The 15,901-nt window shown below is 37.9% G+C and overlaps 1 protein-coding gene across 2 annotated transcripts in view; it reads left to right on the forward strand.

The window, feature by feature from the left end:
* LOC128857024 (uncharacterized) overlaps positions 1 to 15,901 on the forward strand; it is an 88,922-nt gene that overhangs the window by 42,213 nt on the left and 30,808 nt on the right. The window contains exon 1 of one of the 2 annotated variants that reach the window (XM_054092540.1): positions 15,276 to 15,386. The exons of the other annotated variant lie outside the window; for it this stretch is intronic. Coding sequence (XP_053948515.1) covers positions 15,377 to 15,386 — 10 coding nt within the window. The 5' untranslated portion in view covers positions 15,276 to 15,376. Of the gene's footprint in view, positions 1 to 15,275; positions 15,387 to 15,901 lie in introns of those variants that run through there. 2 annotated transcript variants of the gene reach the window in all.

Genomic DNA, 15,901 nt, shown 5'->3' on the forward strand with positions numbered 1-15,901 from the left:
AGTGGATTCTCATCAGACCTCGGAATAGCGGACCGAAACTGACGGCATTTGCTGACAACTTGGCTGTTATTATCTGAGGTAGGTGTCCGCCGTAGGTGGCCGCCGTAGCCGAATGGGTTGGTGCGTGATCACCATTCGGAATTCACTGAGAGGTCGTTGGTTCGAATCTCGGTGAAAGCAAAAATTTATAAAAAAAAAAAAAAAAAAAAAAAAAAAAAAAAAAAAAAAACATTTTTCTAATAGCGGTCGCCCCTCGGCAGGCAATGGCAAACCTCCGAGTGTATTTCTGCCATGAAAAAGCTCCTCATAAAAATATCTGCCGTTCGGAGTCGGCCTGAAACTGTAGGTCCCTCCATTTGTGGAACAACATCAAGACGCACACCACAAATAGGAGGAGGAGCTCGGCCAAACACCTAACAGAAGTGTACGCGCCAATTATTTATTTTTTATTTTATTTTTTAGGTGTCCACAAACGATGAGTGACATACTCAAAAGGACACTTAGAGAGGTCTACAAGTGGACGGAATTGGTCGGACTGAGAGTAAATCCAGATAAGACAAACTTAGTACTTTTTACAAGGAAGTACAGTATTTCTAGCTGGTTACCCACGAGGCTGTCAGGAGTTGAGTTGACACCAAAAATATCGACTAAATACCTAGGTATTGTTGTGGATAGCAAACTGTAATGCAGATTAAATGTGGAAGAAATAACGAAGAAATCGCAGGCAGAAGAATGCTCGGTAAGACTTGGCGCTTATTTACTCGACTCACACATTTCGTAGCATGGCAGTCATTAGACCAATAATGATCTGGGTTCGGTAGTATGGTAGACGGCATGCAATAAAGTGACTTACGTTTAAAGATTATAAAGCGTGCAAAGGATTGCAGGCATATGTGTACGGCGCTTGAGCACAACTCCAACAACGGCAATAGAATATCGTCGTAACTGGCATCCAATCAAACTAGTAGTAAGAAACTCAGCCGAAAGATCTGCTCTAAGACTGAATATGTCAGGACAATTCTCACAGAGGCGTTCTGGTCTGCAAACGGAAGGTCAGGCTACCTAATTCCATAAGTCATATTTGGCAAGAAGCCTATCTCCATTACAGAGCAAAATGGATGACAGAAAGGTCTAGAATCTACATACCATTCATACAATTTCGTCATAGATGGGTACAAAATAGTGAAAGGAGTACGAGCGGCTGTCTTGGGCCCGCAATTTCATCTCCAAATGTTTTTCAGACTCCCAAATTACTGTGGTATATTTCAAGCTGAAATATACGCCGGAACAAAAGCAGCTGAATTAGCTCTGGAATTAGATCCTCGGGCAAGTATTTTTATTGTTAGTCAAGCGGCTGTTAAAGCAATTATGGCTCCTTACACTAACTCGGAATGTGTTAAACAATATAAATCCAAAATAGATAAGCTTTGCGGAAATGCACAGGCCACTGGATACCAGGACACAAAGGAATAGCAGGAAATGAGTTAGCCAATGAGCTCGCATTTGCTTGCCGAGTCTGAGCACGTCAGCCATATACCCATCACTCTCCTTTCTGAAAACGGAACTGAATGAGGAACGAGCTCTGAAAACGCGAGTGCGTACAAAACTGCCAAAATTATGCTAAAGACTTGGAATACCAAAACTGCAAACTTTATTTTATCACTGTCTAGGAAAAATATTACAATAGTTAGAGTACAGGCGGGTCCTGAGTCATGCGTACAAAACATGCAACGAAGCGAATGCTTGGGGTACTTTCTAACACCACTGATCTGCTCTTTGTAGGACTCGACAAATATACCTAGGATCAACATATTTTTCATCCTTGAAAGATATTGCTGACAGAAGGCTGAACAGCTTGTTAAAACTCGCGAAGAGGTGCATTATGAATTACCAAAAATGATATCTTCGACTCCAGATACATAGCACTGTCAACACAATAGACCCTAGAGGCCAAAGTGAAATCTTTTTACTGATCAGCCTTCACTACCAAACCTAAGTCTTACTCCGCTTGGTCTTTTCAAACTAGATTCTTCCTCCTAAACCAAATAGTAATCCATCAAATAATTTCAGGGCTAAAACATTTGCATTCGCTATTCGCCCATAATAACACATACGGCCCACGAACCTTTCGGAAAATTGTTCTCTTGTCCACTTCAAGTGTTGTTTCAAAGTACTGTGCATCTTTAATTTATAACCGAATTTTTAATTCCAAAAGTTGTGCTTATCCATGCTATTGTACAGACAATGGAACAGACGTGAGACTTATAAAATATAGTTTTTGCTGTCAAGAAAATACAAAATAGCAGGAGGGATTATCCATCACTATTTATGGAGTTATTTCTGTAGACATTTCTGCAAAAGTAGACAAAGTCCTTTTCAAAATCCTAACTGTCTACAATTACATGAGTGTCGAGATGTAATTACGTGTCGCTTCCGTACTTAAACAGATCTATTGAGAAAACATTAACTTCCATGGCTCCAGTGTACTAATAGAACATTGACCGAGATCTTCAAATTTTCCGTTGATTTCTTCGCCAATGAAAAATTTAAGTAGGTTTTGTCACCAGGCTTTTTCCTTTTCAACTTTTCACTTTTAACCATTCACTTCACTTTTTAACCCAAATAGTTCGTGTTGTCTCTGGATGGGAAAGGGAGATACTTTCTTTTTGCTTGGAGGTAACATTCTTCATCGTAACAGTTGATTTTCCGACCTCAGAAGAAAAGCTGATATCAGACCTGTCTATTGCCGTTATTCATCATTCTCATCATCAGAGTTCCAGTGTGGAACATAGGGCCAAAACGAATTTCTTCCATTCGGATCTGTTTCGCAGTTTTGTGTGCCGTGAAATGTGTGATGAGTTCCAAATTGCTTGCAGAGAGCCAAATGCCGCCACTTTCTACAGCCGCCGCTTTCTTTATTCGGTTTTTGATATCATCGCTCGAACCTCCAAAGACCGATGAAACGCTGCCTAATAGCAGAAAAATTGTACATCTTTGAGATTGAAGCCACAATTGAGGAATTTTGCGTATTTCCTGTGTTTATACGCATGACTTTGATTTTCTGGATATCGCTCTTCAGGACGGCTTCATCAGCTGCTTCTCGCACTGTCTGAATCTTCGCTGCCATGTTCGGATAGCTGTGAGACAGAAGACACATATGCCTTTGCCATTATTTGCTCATTTTCTATTGATCAGTGTTGTCTTAGGAATGCATTTCGTCTACATATATTAATACGACTAATTTGATCTCTCGTATTTCGTTTAACGGACTGCCAAGTATATTGATTATCTTCTTCACGCTTGAACCCCTTGCAGGTTATCATGTTTCGGATAATGGCGACATCGAACAGCATCAGTCTGGTAGCGGATATTTAATCGTGGAGGCTAAATTTTTTTTGTTTGTGGAAGAACGATATCTTCTTCATATATTATACTTGAAATGAGGAAACCATCATCCGCAATTTTTATATCATGATAGAGCAGTGCTTGCAAAACCGTTTGCACTCATCGAGATAATCATTGGTATATGAGCATTTGTGACCAAAATATTAATGAGAAAGCTACATAAGTAGAATTTTCCTAGGTTGGACTAAGGTAGGTTCAAGCTGTTGTTCACTATGGACACACTCAGGCCCAAAGCCCATTGCGATGTCCCTTGGGAAACTTGTCCTTATCTCTGGTAAAACCAGTTTGTATTTTTCACAAATTTTAGAAGATCCTTGTAGTACTTCTGTACTTCTGTATGGTACTGAGATCTTCCAATTAATTAAAAAAATATACACCTAAAATGTTAAATCTACGTCTCGCCATCGAGCAATACGCGGTCATAAGCAACGCTTTTTATACTGTATTGTCACGGGAGATGAGAAATGGTGCCCATACATCAATATGAAGCAAAGAAAGGCTCCAGAAGATACGCCAAAGCCAAGAGTTAAGCCAGATCTTCATCCAAAGAAGACCATGATATGTGTTTGGTGAAACTGGAAGGGCTGCTGCACTGGCAAATTCTGGAAAAGAATGCGACGGTCAACAAGAAGCTCTATATTCTCCAGCTATATCGCGTCCACGAGGCTATTCGACTGAAAAGACATACTCCTCCACGACAACGCCAGACCAATATGGGGGTACAAGATGTAAAAGCCACACTCCAGCCACACACTTCTCCGGACCTTACACCGTCCGATTACCATCTTTTTCGCTCCCTGCCAAACCATATCAAGGGTCTTTCTTACCTTCGACAACTAAGAGGTCTTTAAACACTGGCTCAACAACTTCTTTGACACCAGATCAGGCGATTTTTGGCGCAACGGCATTAAAAATTTGGTAAAGAGGTGGGAAGAGGTTGTAAACAGCAACGGCGAATATAAAAATTTCCAGTAACAGGTGTTGTTTTGGAATGAGTTGCGCTATCAACGTTTATTTTCAACAAGACCGCACTACGTGCCACACAAGCAACGAAACCATTGATATTTTACAGTAAAAGTTTCCGGATCGTGTTATCTCTCGAAGAGGTGATCACAATTGGCCACCGAGATCTTGTAATTTAACATTTTGTGACTTTTTTCTTTGAGGCCACGTGATAGCGAAGGTCTACGCTAACAGCCCAGGGTCGATGCAAGACCTCAAAGACGGAATTCGTTAGGCTATCGAGGACATGGGGCAGCCACTTTGCAATTCGGTTATGGAAAATTTCATGAAAAGGATATTGTCTTGTAAGCGTGGTCGTGATGGTCATTTGCCTGATGTTATCTTCCACTATTAACGGCATACCTCCCTCTTTAAAATGAAATAAACATCCGATCATTTATATTAAAAAAATAGCATTTTTCTTTGAAAATCAAAATAACACCTCTGTTTGGAAACCCCATTATAATTGATTAACTTATTGAAATAATTATTATTTTTTGTTTGAATAAAAGTTTTCAGTGAAAACGCTACGAACTTATTGCCCGACCTAATATATTGGTGGAAATCTTAAAGTATGTTTATTATTAAATTTTATAATTCTGATGCAAAATAGTACCACTTTTTTTGGGTATGAGGGGCAACGTACCCAAATGTTTCTCAAATGTTCTTTATAAAGAATCATAGAAGACTTAGGAACTACAACTGAAAAGGGAAACTTCACCCGCGAAGTTAAGTTGTTCCTTTACCAAAATACTTTGCCGAATATGGCACAAAGTTTATAAACGAAATGACGTCACTTTTTTTGAGGGAAGAGCACCTCCAGTGTAAGGATGCTTTAAAAGAGTTCATCAAAGAAACCGACATTTGTTCAAATGTGTATACAAATAGGTGTGTGTATGTGTAAGTATATGAACAATCATAAATGTGTCAATTGAACAACAGGAATTTTGATTCCCAAACGTGCATACCAGCAATGTACGCAAGCACATAAACCATATGTGGAAATACACAGCCACCTAACTACGAGTACAATACTCACTCGTATAACATACACATACACACATGCGTATGTGAATATCACACTTGATCAATGACTTGACATTAATCCTCACACTAATCTCGGCCGGCAGCATACAATAACACCAAAAGCCTGAATAAAAATACAAAATACAGAAAAAAATAAATCTATCAAATGATTTAAAGATATACATGAAAATCTGATATTGATCGCTTTCAATAATCACACACATAAACATATAAGTGCATATATAAATACGAGTGAAGATTTTGCGTCTTTTATGTTTCATTGTCAGTGCTGTGGCAAGGAATGTCGCTGGCAACAATGAAAAATTATTAAAAAATTAAATAAGCATTTTCGAGAGTTCATAAAAAGATGTGTACGAGGGTTGGATGATATGTTTGTGACCTACGGTTACATTACTAATTGGGTGGCTTAATTTTGGTATAAGTTGCACCCCGTTTCTTTATAGGTGTTTTTAGGGTTATCCCTGGAATAAGCAACATCTGTACATAATTAAATTCCATGTTAAAAAAGTGAATGTTCCCCCATACATTTTTGAAAAGATATCATGGGTTCCGAAGGAATTCTGAACCCTCATATGCAATGTTACAAAAAATGGGAGCGCCTTTCTCAACAAGGAAGGCGGCTGTGTGAAAGACCCCACTCGGATAGTGAGCATTACTTACGAAAATGTCCAAAAGTTCGACAAATCAATTTTGGCAGAATGAATTATTAAATTGCGGCAGATAGGAACAGAACTACAGATTAGTAAATAATGAATTGGAAAAATATGACTTAAATATTCGTTCACCAAGAGAAAGTAAAAAAGAACAGTAAAGATGTCCATAACTCAAAACTATTTTATTTTATTCAGTAAAAAAATGATTCAAAAACCAAGTTAGATAATTAATTTTACGCCACCTTGTACAATACTTATTATCCAGCTAGACACGACATAAAGATTACATTGTGGGAGGACCTACAGTTTCAAGCCGACTCCGAACGGCAGGTATTTTTAATGAAAAGTTGTTTCATGGCAGAATTACACTCGGAGGTTTGCCATTGCCTGCCGAGGGGCGATCGCTATTAGAAAAAATGTTTTCTTCATTTTGGTGTTTCACCGAAATTCGAACCTACGTTCTCTCTCAACTCTGAATGGTAGGCACGCACCAATACATTCCTCTACGGCGTCCGCTGAAATTTAAGTCGTATAAAAAAAAAGAGTAACACCCAACTCTCATAGCCGGTGTCATTAATGGTAAATGAAATCGAGCAATCCAGAACAGCCATTCCTTTGGGATAATGGTATATTTCTTGCTTTTCAAAATAAATCACTGAAAAAATCTAATGACATCAAGCCTCAGGAGTTGCTCACATGGTAACAGCAGGTAACAGCACACAACCGCAGTGTCAACTCTCCTCCGCTATCTCATCTGTAGCCAAACACGAGTACTTGCACGAGTAGATCGATCTTTGACAGTTTGGGGATATAATTTTTGGACTTAAAACCGTCTGTTTTTACTTGAAGACAGTGAAGGATCATGTCATACGAAAAATCTGAAAAAAAACGATTTAGGTCATTTAAGCGAATAGAGTTTAAGTTGTGCAAGAGGTAGAACCACAAACCGTCTGTAAGGTCTGAAATTGAGCTGAGAGGCTAAGCTACAGCGAACCCAGCTAAAATGATCACTTGAATGAAATCAAGTTACATGAATAGCTTTTTACTTTCTAGATATTACTTTCTATACATTTTTTTTTAATTTTATTTTTTACTCTATTTTAGTTGTTGCTTTGAACCTGAAATCATGAATACAATTTTTTTCATTACTTTTAATATTTAAATTTATTTTCATATTAAACACATATTGTGGATGTCTGTAAATTATGTTCTTATTTAAATGATTTGTAGAAATAAAATAAATGAATTATTGGGCGGTATTCTGGGTACATAAAAATGCTCTGATATGAGATCGTTCAATTTTTGCCCTAATATTTATTTTATTCAAAAAATTTTGTCCTATCGACAGATTAAAAAAAAATTGCACACAAACAGAATATCGCTGATATTTGTCAAACTCATTAGCTCGAAATTAAAATACGCACTTACATATGTACTTATGTGTAATATACAATATAAAAACCTTATCGATTGACGAGCATAGATAAAGGAAGGTTAGGCGTATAAAAGCTCCCGCTTACCTGGTTACTAATAGCAGTTTGCATGGAATGTGCCTACGCGAAAGTTTGTTACCGTTTACTGTAATTTGACATTAAACAGCAAAATGTGCTCAAACATAATAAAAGTTAATAAGAGAGGTAAACAATAAAAATAATAAATATAATTGAAAGTTAGTGATAATAAATAAATAAAATAAAAATGAAAATTTTTAAAAATTAGCAAGTGAAAATTTAATTAAAATTAATATCGGAAAATGCAATAAAATATACATTAAAATAACACATTAAAATAATACAATATTAAAACTCAAAATAAAATTCTAACTAAAATTAATATTAAAGTTAATAATAACATTAAAATTACAATTAAAATTGAAATTAAAATAAAATTCAAATTCAAATTCATATACAAATTCAAATTCAAATTCAAATTCAAATTCAATTTCAAATTTAAATTCAAATTCAAATTCAAATTAATATTAAAATTAATAATAGAAAAATTAAGATTAAAATATTAAATTAATGTTAAAGTTCATGTTAAAATAAAACTGAAATTAAAATTCAAAATTATAGTAAAAGCAAAATTACTATAAAAAATAATATTAAAAATTAAATTAAAACTAACATTTGAATTAAAACCAAAACTAAAATTTCTATTTCATTTAAAATTAAGATAAAAATTGAAGTTAAAATTGAAATTAACATTAAAATTAAAATTAAAATTGAAATTAAAATTAAAATTAAAATTCCCTTTGGTTGGGCACCTATTGCGGCGCGTCCCAGGTGGTGGATAGGGTACGCCACAGTTATCTTCTGTGGTTAAGTAGGTCATAGCCTTGGTAAAAGCCTACTCGCGAACCAGCCTAGTTCTCGTCAACCAACAACTATGGTAGGGGGAGCAACATGCTGTGCAGTGTTACTGCACGCGTGCCGTAACTGCCATAATTGCTGGCAGTGACCCATATCCACTTCGGTGGAAGGCGAGAAGCCACTCGTATTAGTAGGTCATGTCTCTGCTAATACGAATGGAATAAACATGGACTCACGGGGAGAAGGCCACTTCCTTATATCAAAGGCTACCAATCCAAGGTGGAACAGCATACGCCGAGGGATGCATGGCTTAGGGTGAGCTTAGTCGCTAGTATGCGGACTCTGGGGCACCTGTCGCACCCCAGTTTAAATTCGACTTACCACAGCATAGGGCTCTGGCGTGGCGAACCCCATTATTTCCCTACTAATATCTCTGGTTACGACTGCTGACTCGTCAGCTGAGTGACCGCCCCGCAAAAAATGAACAAAACTAACACAAAACAAACAACACAACAAAAAATTCCTTCCCGACGCGGAAGACCCGTTGGCTCCACCAAACTTATGGCGGGGTCAAAAACCACCCCTTCGGTGGTTAAAGTGCTCACTAAGAGCAAGACCGTCAAGGAGACACCACCGCACTCCCAGGTGGCTTCTACTTCCTCCAAAACCGACTCGGCTGCGGAGAACCCATTGATCACCAAATCTGTTTTGCCAGAAACTGGGAAAACAAGTCGGACAGAAGTCTCCAGAAAACCCATCCCTCCTCATCTCCGTCGATACAGAGATCGAAGACGCGCCACTTTCCTTATGGAAAAGTTCGGCAAAACCCCTGAGGAGGAGCTGTCCGACCAACAAAAGTCAACTCTCGGTTGGGCCCGGGAATTCCTTCGGAAGTATGAGGCGTCCAAAGAGAAACCGAGTGCAGCTAAGCGGCAGCGGTCTTCAGAGGATCCTTCTAGCTCCAACGACCCCAAGAAGCATAAAGCTTCCTCTGAGGTCAAATTACGCAAGTTCTGCGAAGTTGCCAGAGATAGTCTCGTCATGGCTGTGGTGGATAAGAGCCACCCTGACGGTTTCATCTCTCCATCAAACTGGAAGATTGTGGAGAGAAAACTCCAGTTGGGATACCTGGACGTTCTGAAGCAGAACCCAGGGCCTCCTCCTTTCTGCTCTGACGCGGGATGGTTCCAGGCAAGGGTCAAGTTGATCGCGTGCTCGGATCAACGTTCGGTCAGCCTGTACGGCAAGGCCCTCGACCGACTCGGCGAGGTATGGCCCGGAGCGAATCTCCAACTCATCAGTGAAATTCCCAACAAACCCCGCGGCAGAGCAAGAATACCTGTAGAGCCATCCGATCCGGAAACCATCCTGGAGCTACTGAAGATCGGAAACCCGAACCTACCCACCGAAAACTGGAGGGTAGTTAAGGTGGAAGAGCCTTCAGGAAACTCCAGTCATGTCACGCTGCTCCTGGACCAGGAAAGCGTTCAAGCACTGGACGACCGCAAGGGGATTGTGGCATTCGGGTTCACTACCACTACCATTTGGACCTATCAGCCGAAAAATCTCCTCGCACCCAGCGAAGAGAGTACGGCGGCCCCCGAGATGGATGTCGATAAGCCTCTCTCACAAGATTCGACGATTGAGTCCGACTCGGAATCAAACAGCGAACTTGTGGGAAGCTTATTCAACATTCAACTCGAGGACGAGGATAGTCTTTTAGATAGCGGTGATGACGCGAACGCCACAGTCATCGAATGTCCGTCTAAAAGTGCTGCAGATTAATCTGCACCACTCTAAGGCTGCCTCGGCAGCCCTCATTCTTCGTCTCTCTGACCTCAGAGAAGACATCATTCTCATCCAAGAACCTTGGATATCAAACAACAAGATATGCGGCCTGAAAGATAGGCACTACACCTTGTTTCAAGGTGAGGCTAACGTTAGATCGCGCTCTTGTATTCTCATTCGAAAGCATATTAATGCTTTTCTTCTTCCCTTTAGCAATGCTGACACCACTGCCATAGAGGTTGAAGCAGTCCACGGCCCGATTTGGATTGTGTCGGCTTACATGCCTTACGACGCAGCGGAGGCGCCTCCTCCTGAAGCAGTGAGGAGGCTCGTCAATACGGCGCATCTGATCCAGAAACGCGTCATTATTGGAGCAGACTCTAATGCACATAATACTGTTTGGGGCAGTACAAACAACAACACACGAGGTGAGCAACTTTTTGATTATATTCTAGCGAATAAGCTTGATATATGTAATAGAGGTGATGTCCCTACGTTTCTTAACTCGTCTAGAAGAGAGGTACTCGATATTACTCTTGCTAGCGAATCATGTACACAACTGGTGCAGGACTGGAGCGTTGATAAACAGCACTCTTTTTCCGACCACCAATATATAACATTCACTTTAAAAGCCGAAACGGCAAAACCCATGAAGTACCTTAACAAAAAACGTATGAATTGGATCAAATATAAAGAACATCTTGCCAATGGACTTCCTGATATCAGGCAGTTTGAAATGGCAAATAAAAACGATATCGAAAACGCTGTCAACATGATAACGAAGACGTGTCAAAGCGCAGCACGACAATCTTGTCCCCTGACAAAAACAGGAGGCAAGCATAAACCTTTTTGGTGGACTCCAGAAATCTCAGAACTTCGCAATCGAACTCGGAAACTCTTTAACCAATCTAAAATAACAGACGAATGGGAAGAATATCGACAATGTCTCAAAGACTTTAAGAAAGCTGTCAGAAGTGCAAAACGCACATCCTGGCGATCATACACTCAAGAATTAGAGAACACCTCAGAAGTAAGCAGACTACGCAAGATTCTTGCATCAAACCCAGTCTCTCCCAGTTTTATCATGACTCAAGATGGAACTTGGACTACTTCAACTGACCACACTCTTAGAATACTTCTAGAATCTCACTTTCCAGGCTGTGTTGCCAACTTACCTGCACTTCCCAGCACTCTTCAGAGTAATTATGGGAATAGATCAGATCTAATCAGCTCTAATAGCATCTCTACAGCAATACTAAGCTTTAAAAAATTTAAATCACCAGGTCCTGACAACATCATTCCAGCAGAACTTCAAGAAGGACTGGAAATTCTACTGCCTTGGTTAACAAGGATCTTTAACAAGTGTTTAAATCTCTCTTACCTTCCGACAACTTGGAAGAAATCGAAGGTAGTATTCATTCCGAAAACGGGGAAACCTTCACACTGCAAAGGAAACGACTTCAGGCCCATTAGACTAACCTCTTTTTGCTTAACGGCTTTTGAAAAAGTCTTAGATGAGCAAATCAAAACCCAACTTGATACTAAGTTGATCTCTGAGGCACAACATGCCTACACTAAAGGGAAATCGACTGAAACGGCACTTCATTCACTGGTGCAAACAGTGGAAACTTCCCTTCACAATAAGGAGTACTCTCTTGTCGCATTTATGGACATAGAAGGTGCTTTTAATAATATTGAACCCAACGCTATTTTGTCTGAAATTGCCAAATTGGGTATTAATTACTCCATCCGAAAGATTATCGAACAAATGCTCCAAAATAGAATAATCACTTCAGAGCTTGGGTTAAGCCGCATGAGAATGTACGCCGTCAAAGGCACTCTTCAAGGCGGAGTACTTTCACCCCTTCTCTGGAATCTCGCTGTAAACAGTTTGCTTCGAAATCTCGAAAAAGCAGGCTGCAAGGTTGTAGCCTATGCAGATGATATTGCTCTCTGCGTGTCAGGCAAACACCTGAATACCCTCACTGAGCTCATGCAACGCTCAATCAATATTCTGTCAAAATGGTGCACCGAATGCGGACTAAATGCGAATCCAGCAAAGACAGATCTTGTTCTCTTCAATAGGAAACAACAATCTCCTCCACTGCAAACAATAACCTTAAAAGGGGAATCATTACTCCTATCTGATTCAGCTAAATATCTAGGAGTTATTTTAGATAGGAAGTTGAGTTGGAAATTGAACATCGAAAACAGATGTAAAAAAGCTTTCATAGCTCTTTATACTTGTAAGAAAGCTATAGGCAAAACCTGGGGTTTTTCACCTCGGATCGTTTATTGGATATATACCTCGATCATCAAACCGATACTCTTCTACGGTGTGGTTGTATGGTGGACAGCACTCGAAAAACGGTGTAGAGTAGCCACAATTGATCGAGTTCAAAAACAGCCTGCCTCCTGATAACAGGATGCTTAAGTACAACACCTACTAAGGCTCTAAATACGTTGCTTCACTTGTTCCCTATCGATCTGGCTGGCAAAGCGATTGCAGCGAAAGCTGCGACACGCATGAATGCTATATCGAAATAAGTATCTTGGCCATTCGGCCATACTGAACAGGAACACTGTTATCTCTTCTGACATAGACTATCATGTAAGTCTTCCATCACCACCCTTGCTATTCTCCTGTTCACTCCCAACTAGGGAAGAATGGAAGACAAATCTAGCCGAAATCAATGGCCCTCCGACTATATATACAGATGGTTCAAAACAAGACGGCAAAGTGGGATTTGGAATCTTTTCCAATTCCCCACACATCAATCTATCATTTAGATTACCCGACTACTGTAGCGTATTCCAAGCGGAAGTATGCGCTATCTGGTATGCTGCGAAAACTCTCTTAGAAAATAGAATATCACTAGAGGATATCCGCTTTTTCACCGACAGTCAAGCGGCCGTTCGAGCACTCAGCTCCTCTTATACCCACTCAGATGTGGTTCGATCCTGTCTCTTATCTCTTAACGAGATAAGTGTTCAGAATTCTGTCCAAGTTATCTGGATACCGGGTCACAATGGATTCGAAGGTAACTGCAAAGCTGATGAGCTCGCAAGAGCTGGAGTTGCGCAATCAAATGTTAGTAACTTACCCACAATCCACATTCCGCTCTCAACATGTAAATTACTCATTGATCGAGAATTTCACAGCATTGCTGATCGGAGGTGGCGAGTGGAAACTACTTGCGTTACGACCAGACAAATCTGGCCATCCTACAATCTGAAACAGACAAAAACCCTTATAAGTCTTTCTAAACACGAACTAAGGCATATAATATCTCTTATCACCGGCGACTGCCTGTTGGGCACTCACGCACGTCGGCTCGGGGTTCCTCAAAACGACCTGTGCAGATACTGCGAGGTCGAAGATGAGGAAGTATCGAGCAGACATTTGCTGTGCAGTTGTCCCGGTCTAGCCAGAAGTCGCCTCGCTCTTCTTGGCTCTCCAACAATTGACAATCTTTCAGTACTCTCGAACCTGAAAATCGAATCTCTCATCAAATTCTCGAAACGAATTAATATCTTTGACCAAAATCCACAATAAAAATCTCGGTTAGGTGGGGAAATCATGTAACATAATGAGCTCTAGGGCAACACAACGGACCCAACTTGCGGTCTATGTGGCACTCCGATGCGGGGTCACCCTTAAACCAACCAACCAACCAAAATTAAAATTAAAATTAAAATTAAAATTAAAATTAAAATTAAAATTAAAATTAAAATTAAAATTAAAATTAAAATTAAAATTAAAATTAAAATTAAAACTAAAATTTAAATTAAAATTTAAAATGTTAAAGTTCAAATTAAAATAAAACGAAAATTAAAATTCAAAATTATATTAAAAGAATAATTACTATAAAAATTAAAACTAAAATTAAATTAAAATAAAATATTAAAACTAAAATTAAGATTAAAATAAAATAATAATTAAAATAAAAAATTAAATTTAAATTAAAATAAAACTAAGATACAAATTTTAAATTATATTCAAATGAAAATTACTAGAAAAATGAATATTTAAATTAAAAATGTTAACACATTTCAAAATAAAATTAAAAATGTATTACTTGTACTTTATGTGTATAACTTAAAAAATAGAATTAATAAAAAAAACTAAAATTGAAATTAAAAATACAAAATAAAATTAAAATTAATAATATAGAAAAACTAAAATTAATATTAAAATTAAAATTCATTGTAAAATTATTAATAAAATAAAATTAAACAAAACATTTTAAATTATATTAAAATGAAAATTATTATAAAAATTAATATAAAATTTATAATTTGAAATAACATACAAAACTAAAATAAAATAAAACTGAAATTAAATTTGAAGTTTAAAAAAATTATAACTTATTTAAAAAAAAATATTTCTATCTGCATTTTGTGCGTATGTGTACGAGTGCAAGCAGCACGAGACCGGAATGAGTCAACCAGCTAGCTACGTAAATACTTTTACGGAATTTCGCCACCAGCAAACTCCACTTTAGTTTGTTGATACATTGATTTATTTATTTTTTTGTTTTTTTAATTTTTTTATTATATTTTCTGTTGCGGACAGCTGTTTGTAGTTCAAGAGTTACTGTTCATCGAGCAAGTAACTGCTTGACATACCCACAACAACGTGGCGTACAAACTCACTTAACCGTTTATTTGTACGCGTTAGTACGAAGTCAGGCACCTTTCACTCCATTCTACCACATCTTCACTTTTACATGTATGCGTACGTACGTACATATATAATATAAAACAGAATTCTCTTCAAAAGCCTAAAAATTACTCTTTTGTTTCATGAGTACGGCGACAGGCGTGTGAGTGAGTAATTTGCGTTTGTGTTAGTATTTTCTAATTTCGCAAATTGGCAGTATAACAAAAGTATTGAACGTGTTAGCACTTGTTAGAGCCTGTGCAGATGTGGTTTATTTGTAAAAAAAAAAACAAATAAAGTTCTTTGAAAAAAAACTTAAGAAGTCTCTTTTTTAATAAATGAGAAAGAGAAAGTGAGAATAAAATTAAATAGAAAACTTTTAAATTTTAAATAATTTTCAGACTGAGAATGAAAGTCTTATTTTGTGTGTGTGTGCATAGTATTTTGGGTTAATTGAGTATTTTCGAAAAATTATTACATAGTTAAGTACCAAATAGCTGACAGTCGTCATGGATACTGGTGCGTATACGTTTTTTTTTTTGACTTGTTTTATTATTATTTTTTTTTTATGTTTTGTTTCTTATTTGGGTGCGAATAATAAAGAAAGGGTTTTAGTGATTGAAAGATTGCAAATAATTTTTTCGAAATTATGCGGTTTATATAATACATATATATATATAAGTGTATCTATATATATATATAATTGACGCGTTCACCTCCTCCTCCTATTTGTGGTGTGCCTGTTATGCTTGTTCTAGAAGAACCTGTAGTTTTAAGCCGACTCCGAACGGCAACTCTTTTTAATGATGAGCTTTTTCATAGCAGAAATATGTGGTAGTTAGTACAATTTCATAATAGTCTTAATTTTGTATGATCTTCTTTGATATAATTCACTTTTTTCCACCAATTGATGTTATCTAATGATTTTATCTAATTAAAGAAACGACTTCTTCCAGTTACAAATTTTGCTGCGGGAAACTATAAAGCGAACTATCAAGCAAATTCAAGTGCTTACTTATTTGACGTGGCCACGT

This window comes from Anastrepha ludens, chromosome 3, assembly GCF_028408465.1.
Source record: "Anastrepha ludens isolate Willacy chromosome 3, idAnaLude1.1, whole genome shotgun sequence".
Taxonomy (NCBI): domain Eukaryota; kingdom Metazoa; phylum Arthropoda; class Insecta; order Diptera; family Tephritidae; genus Anastrepha; species Anastrepha ludens.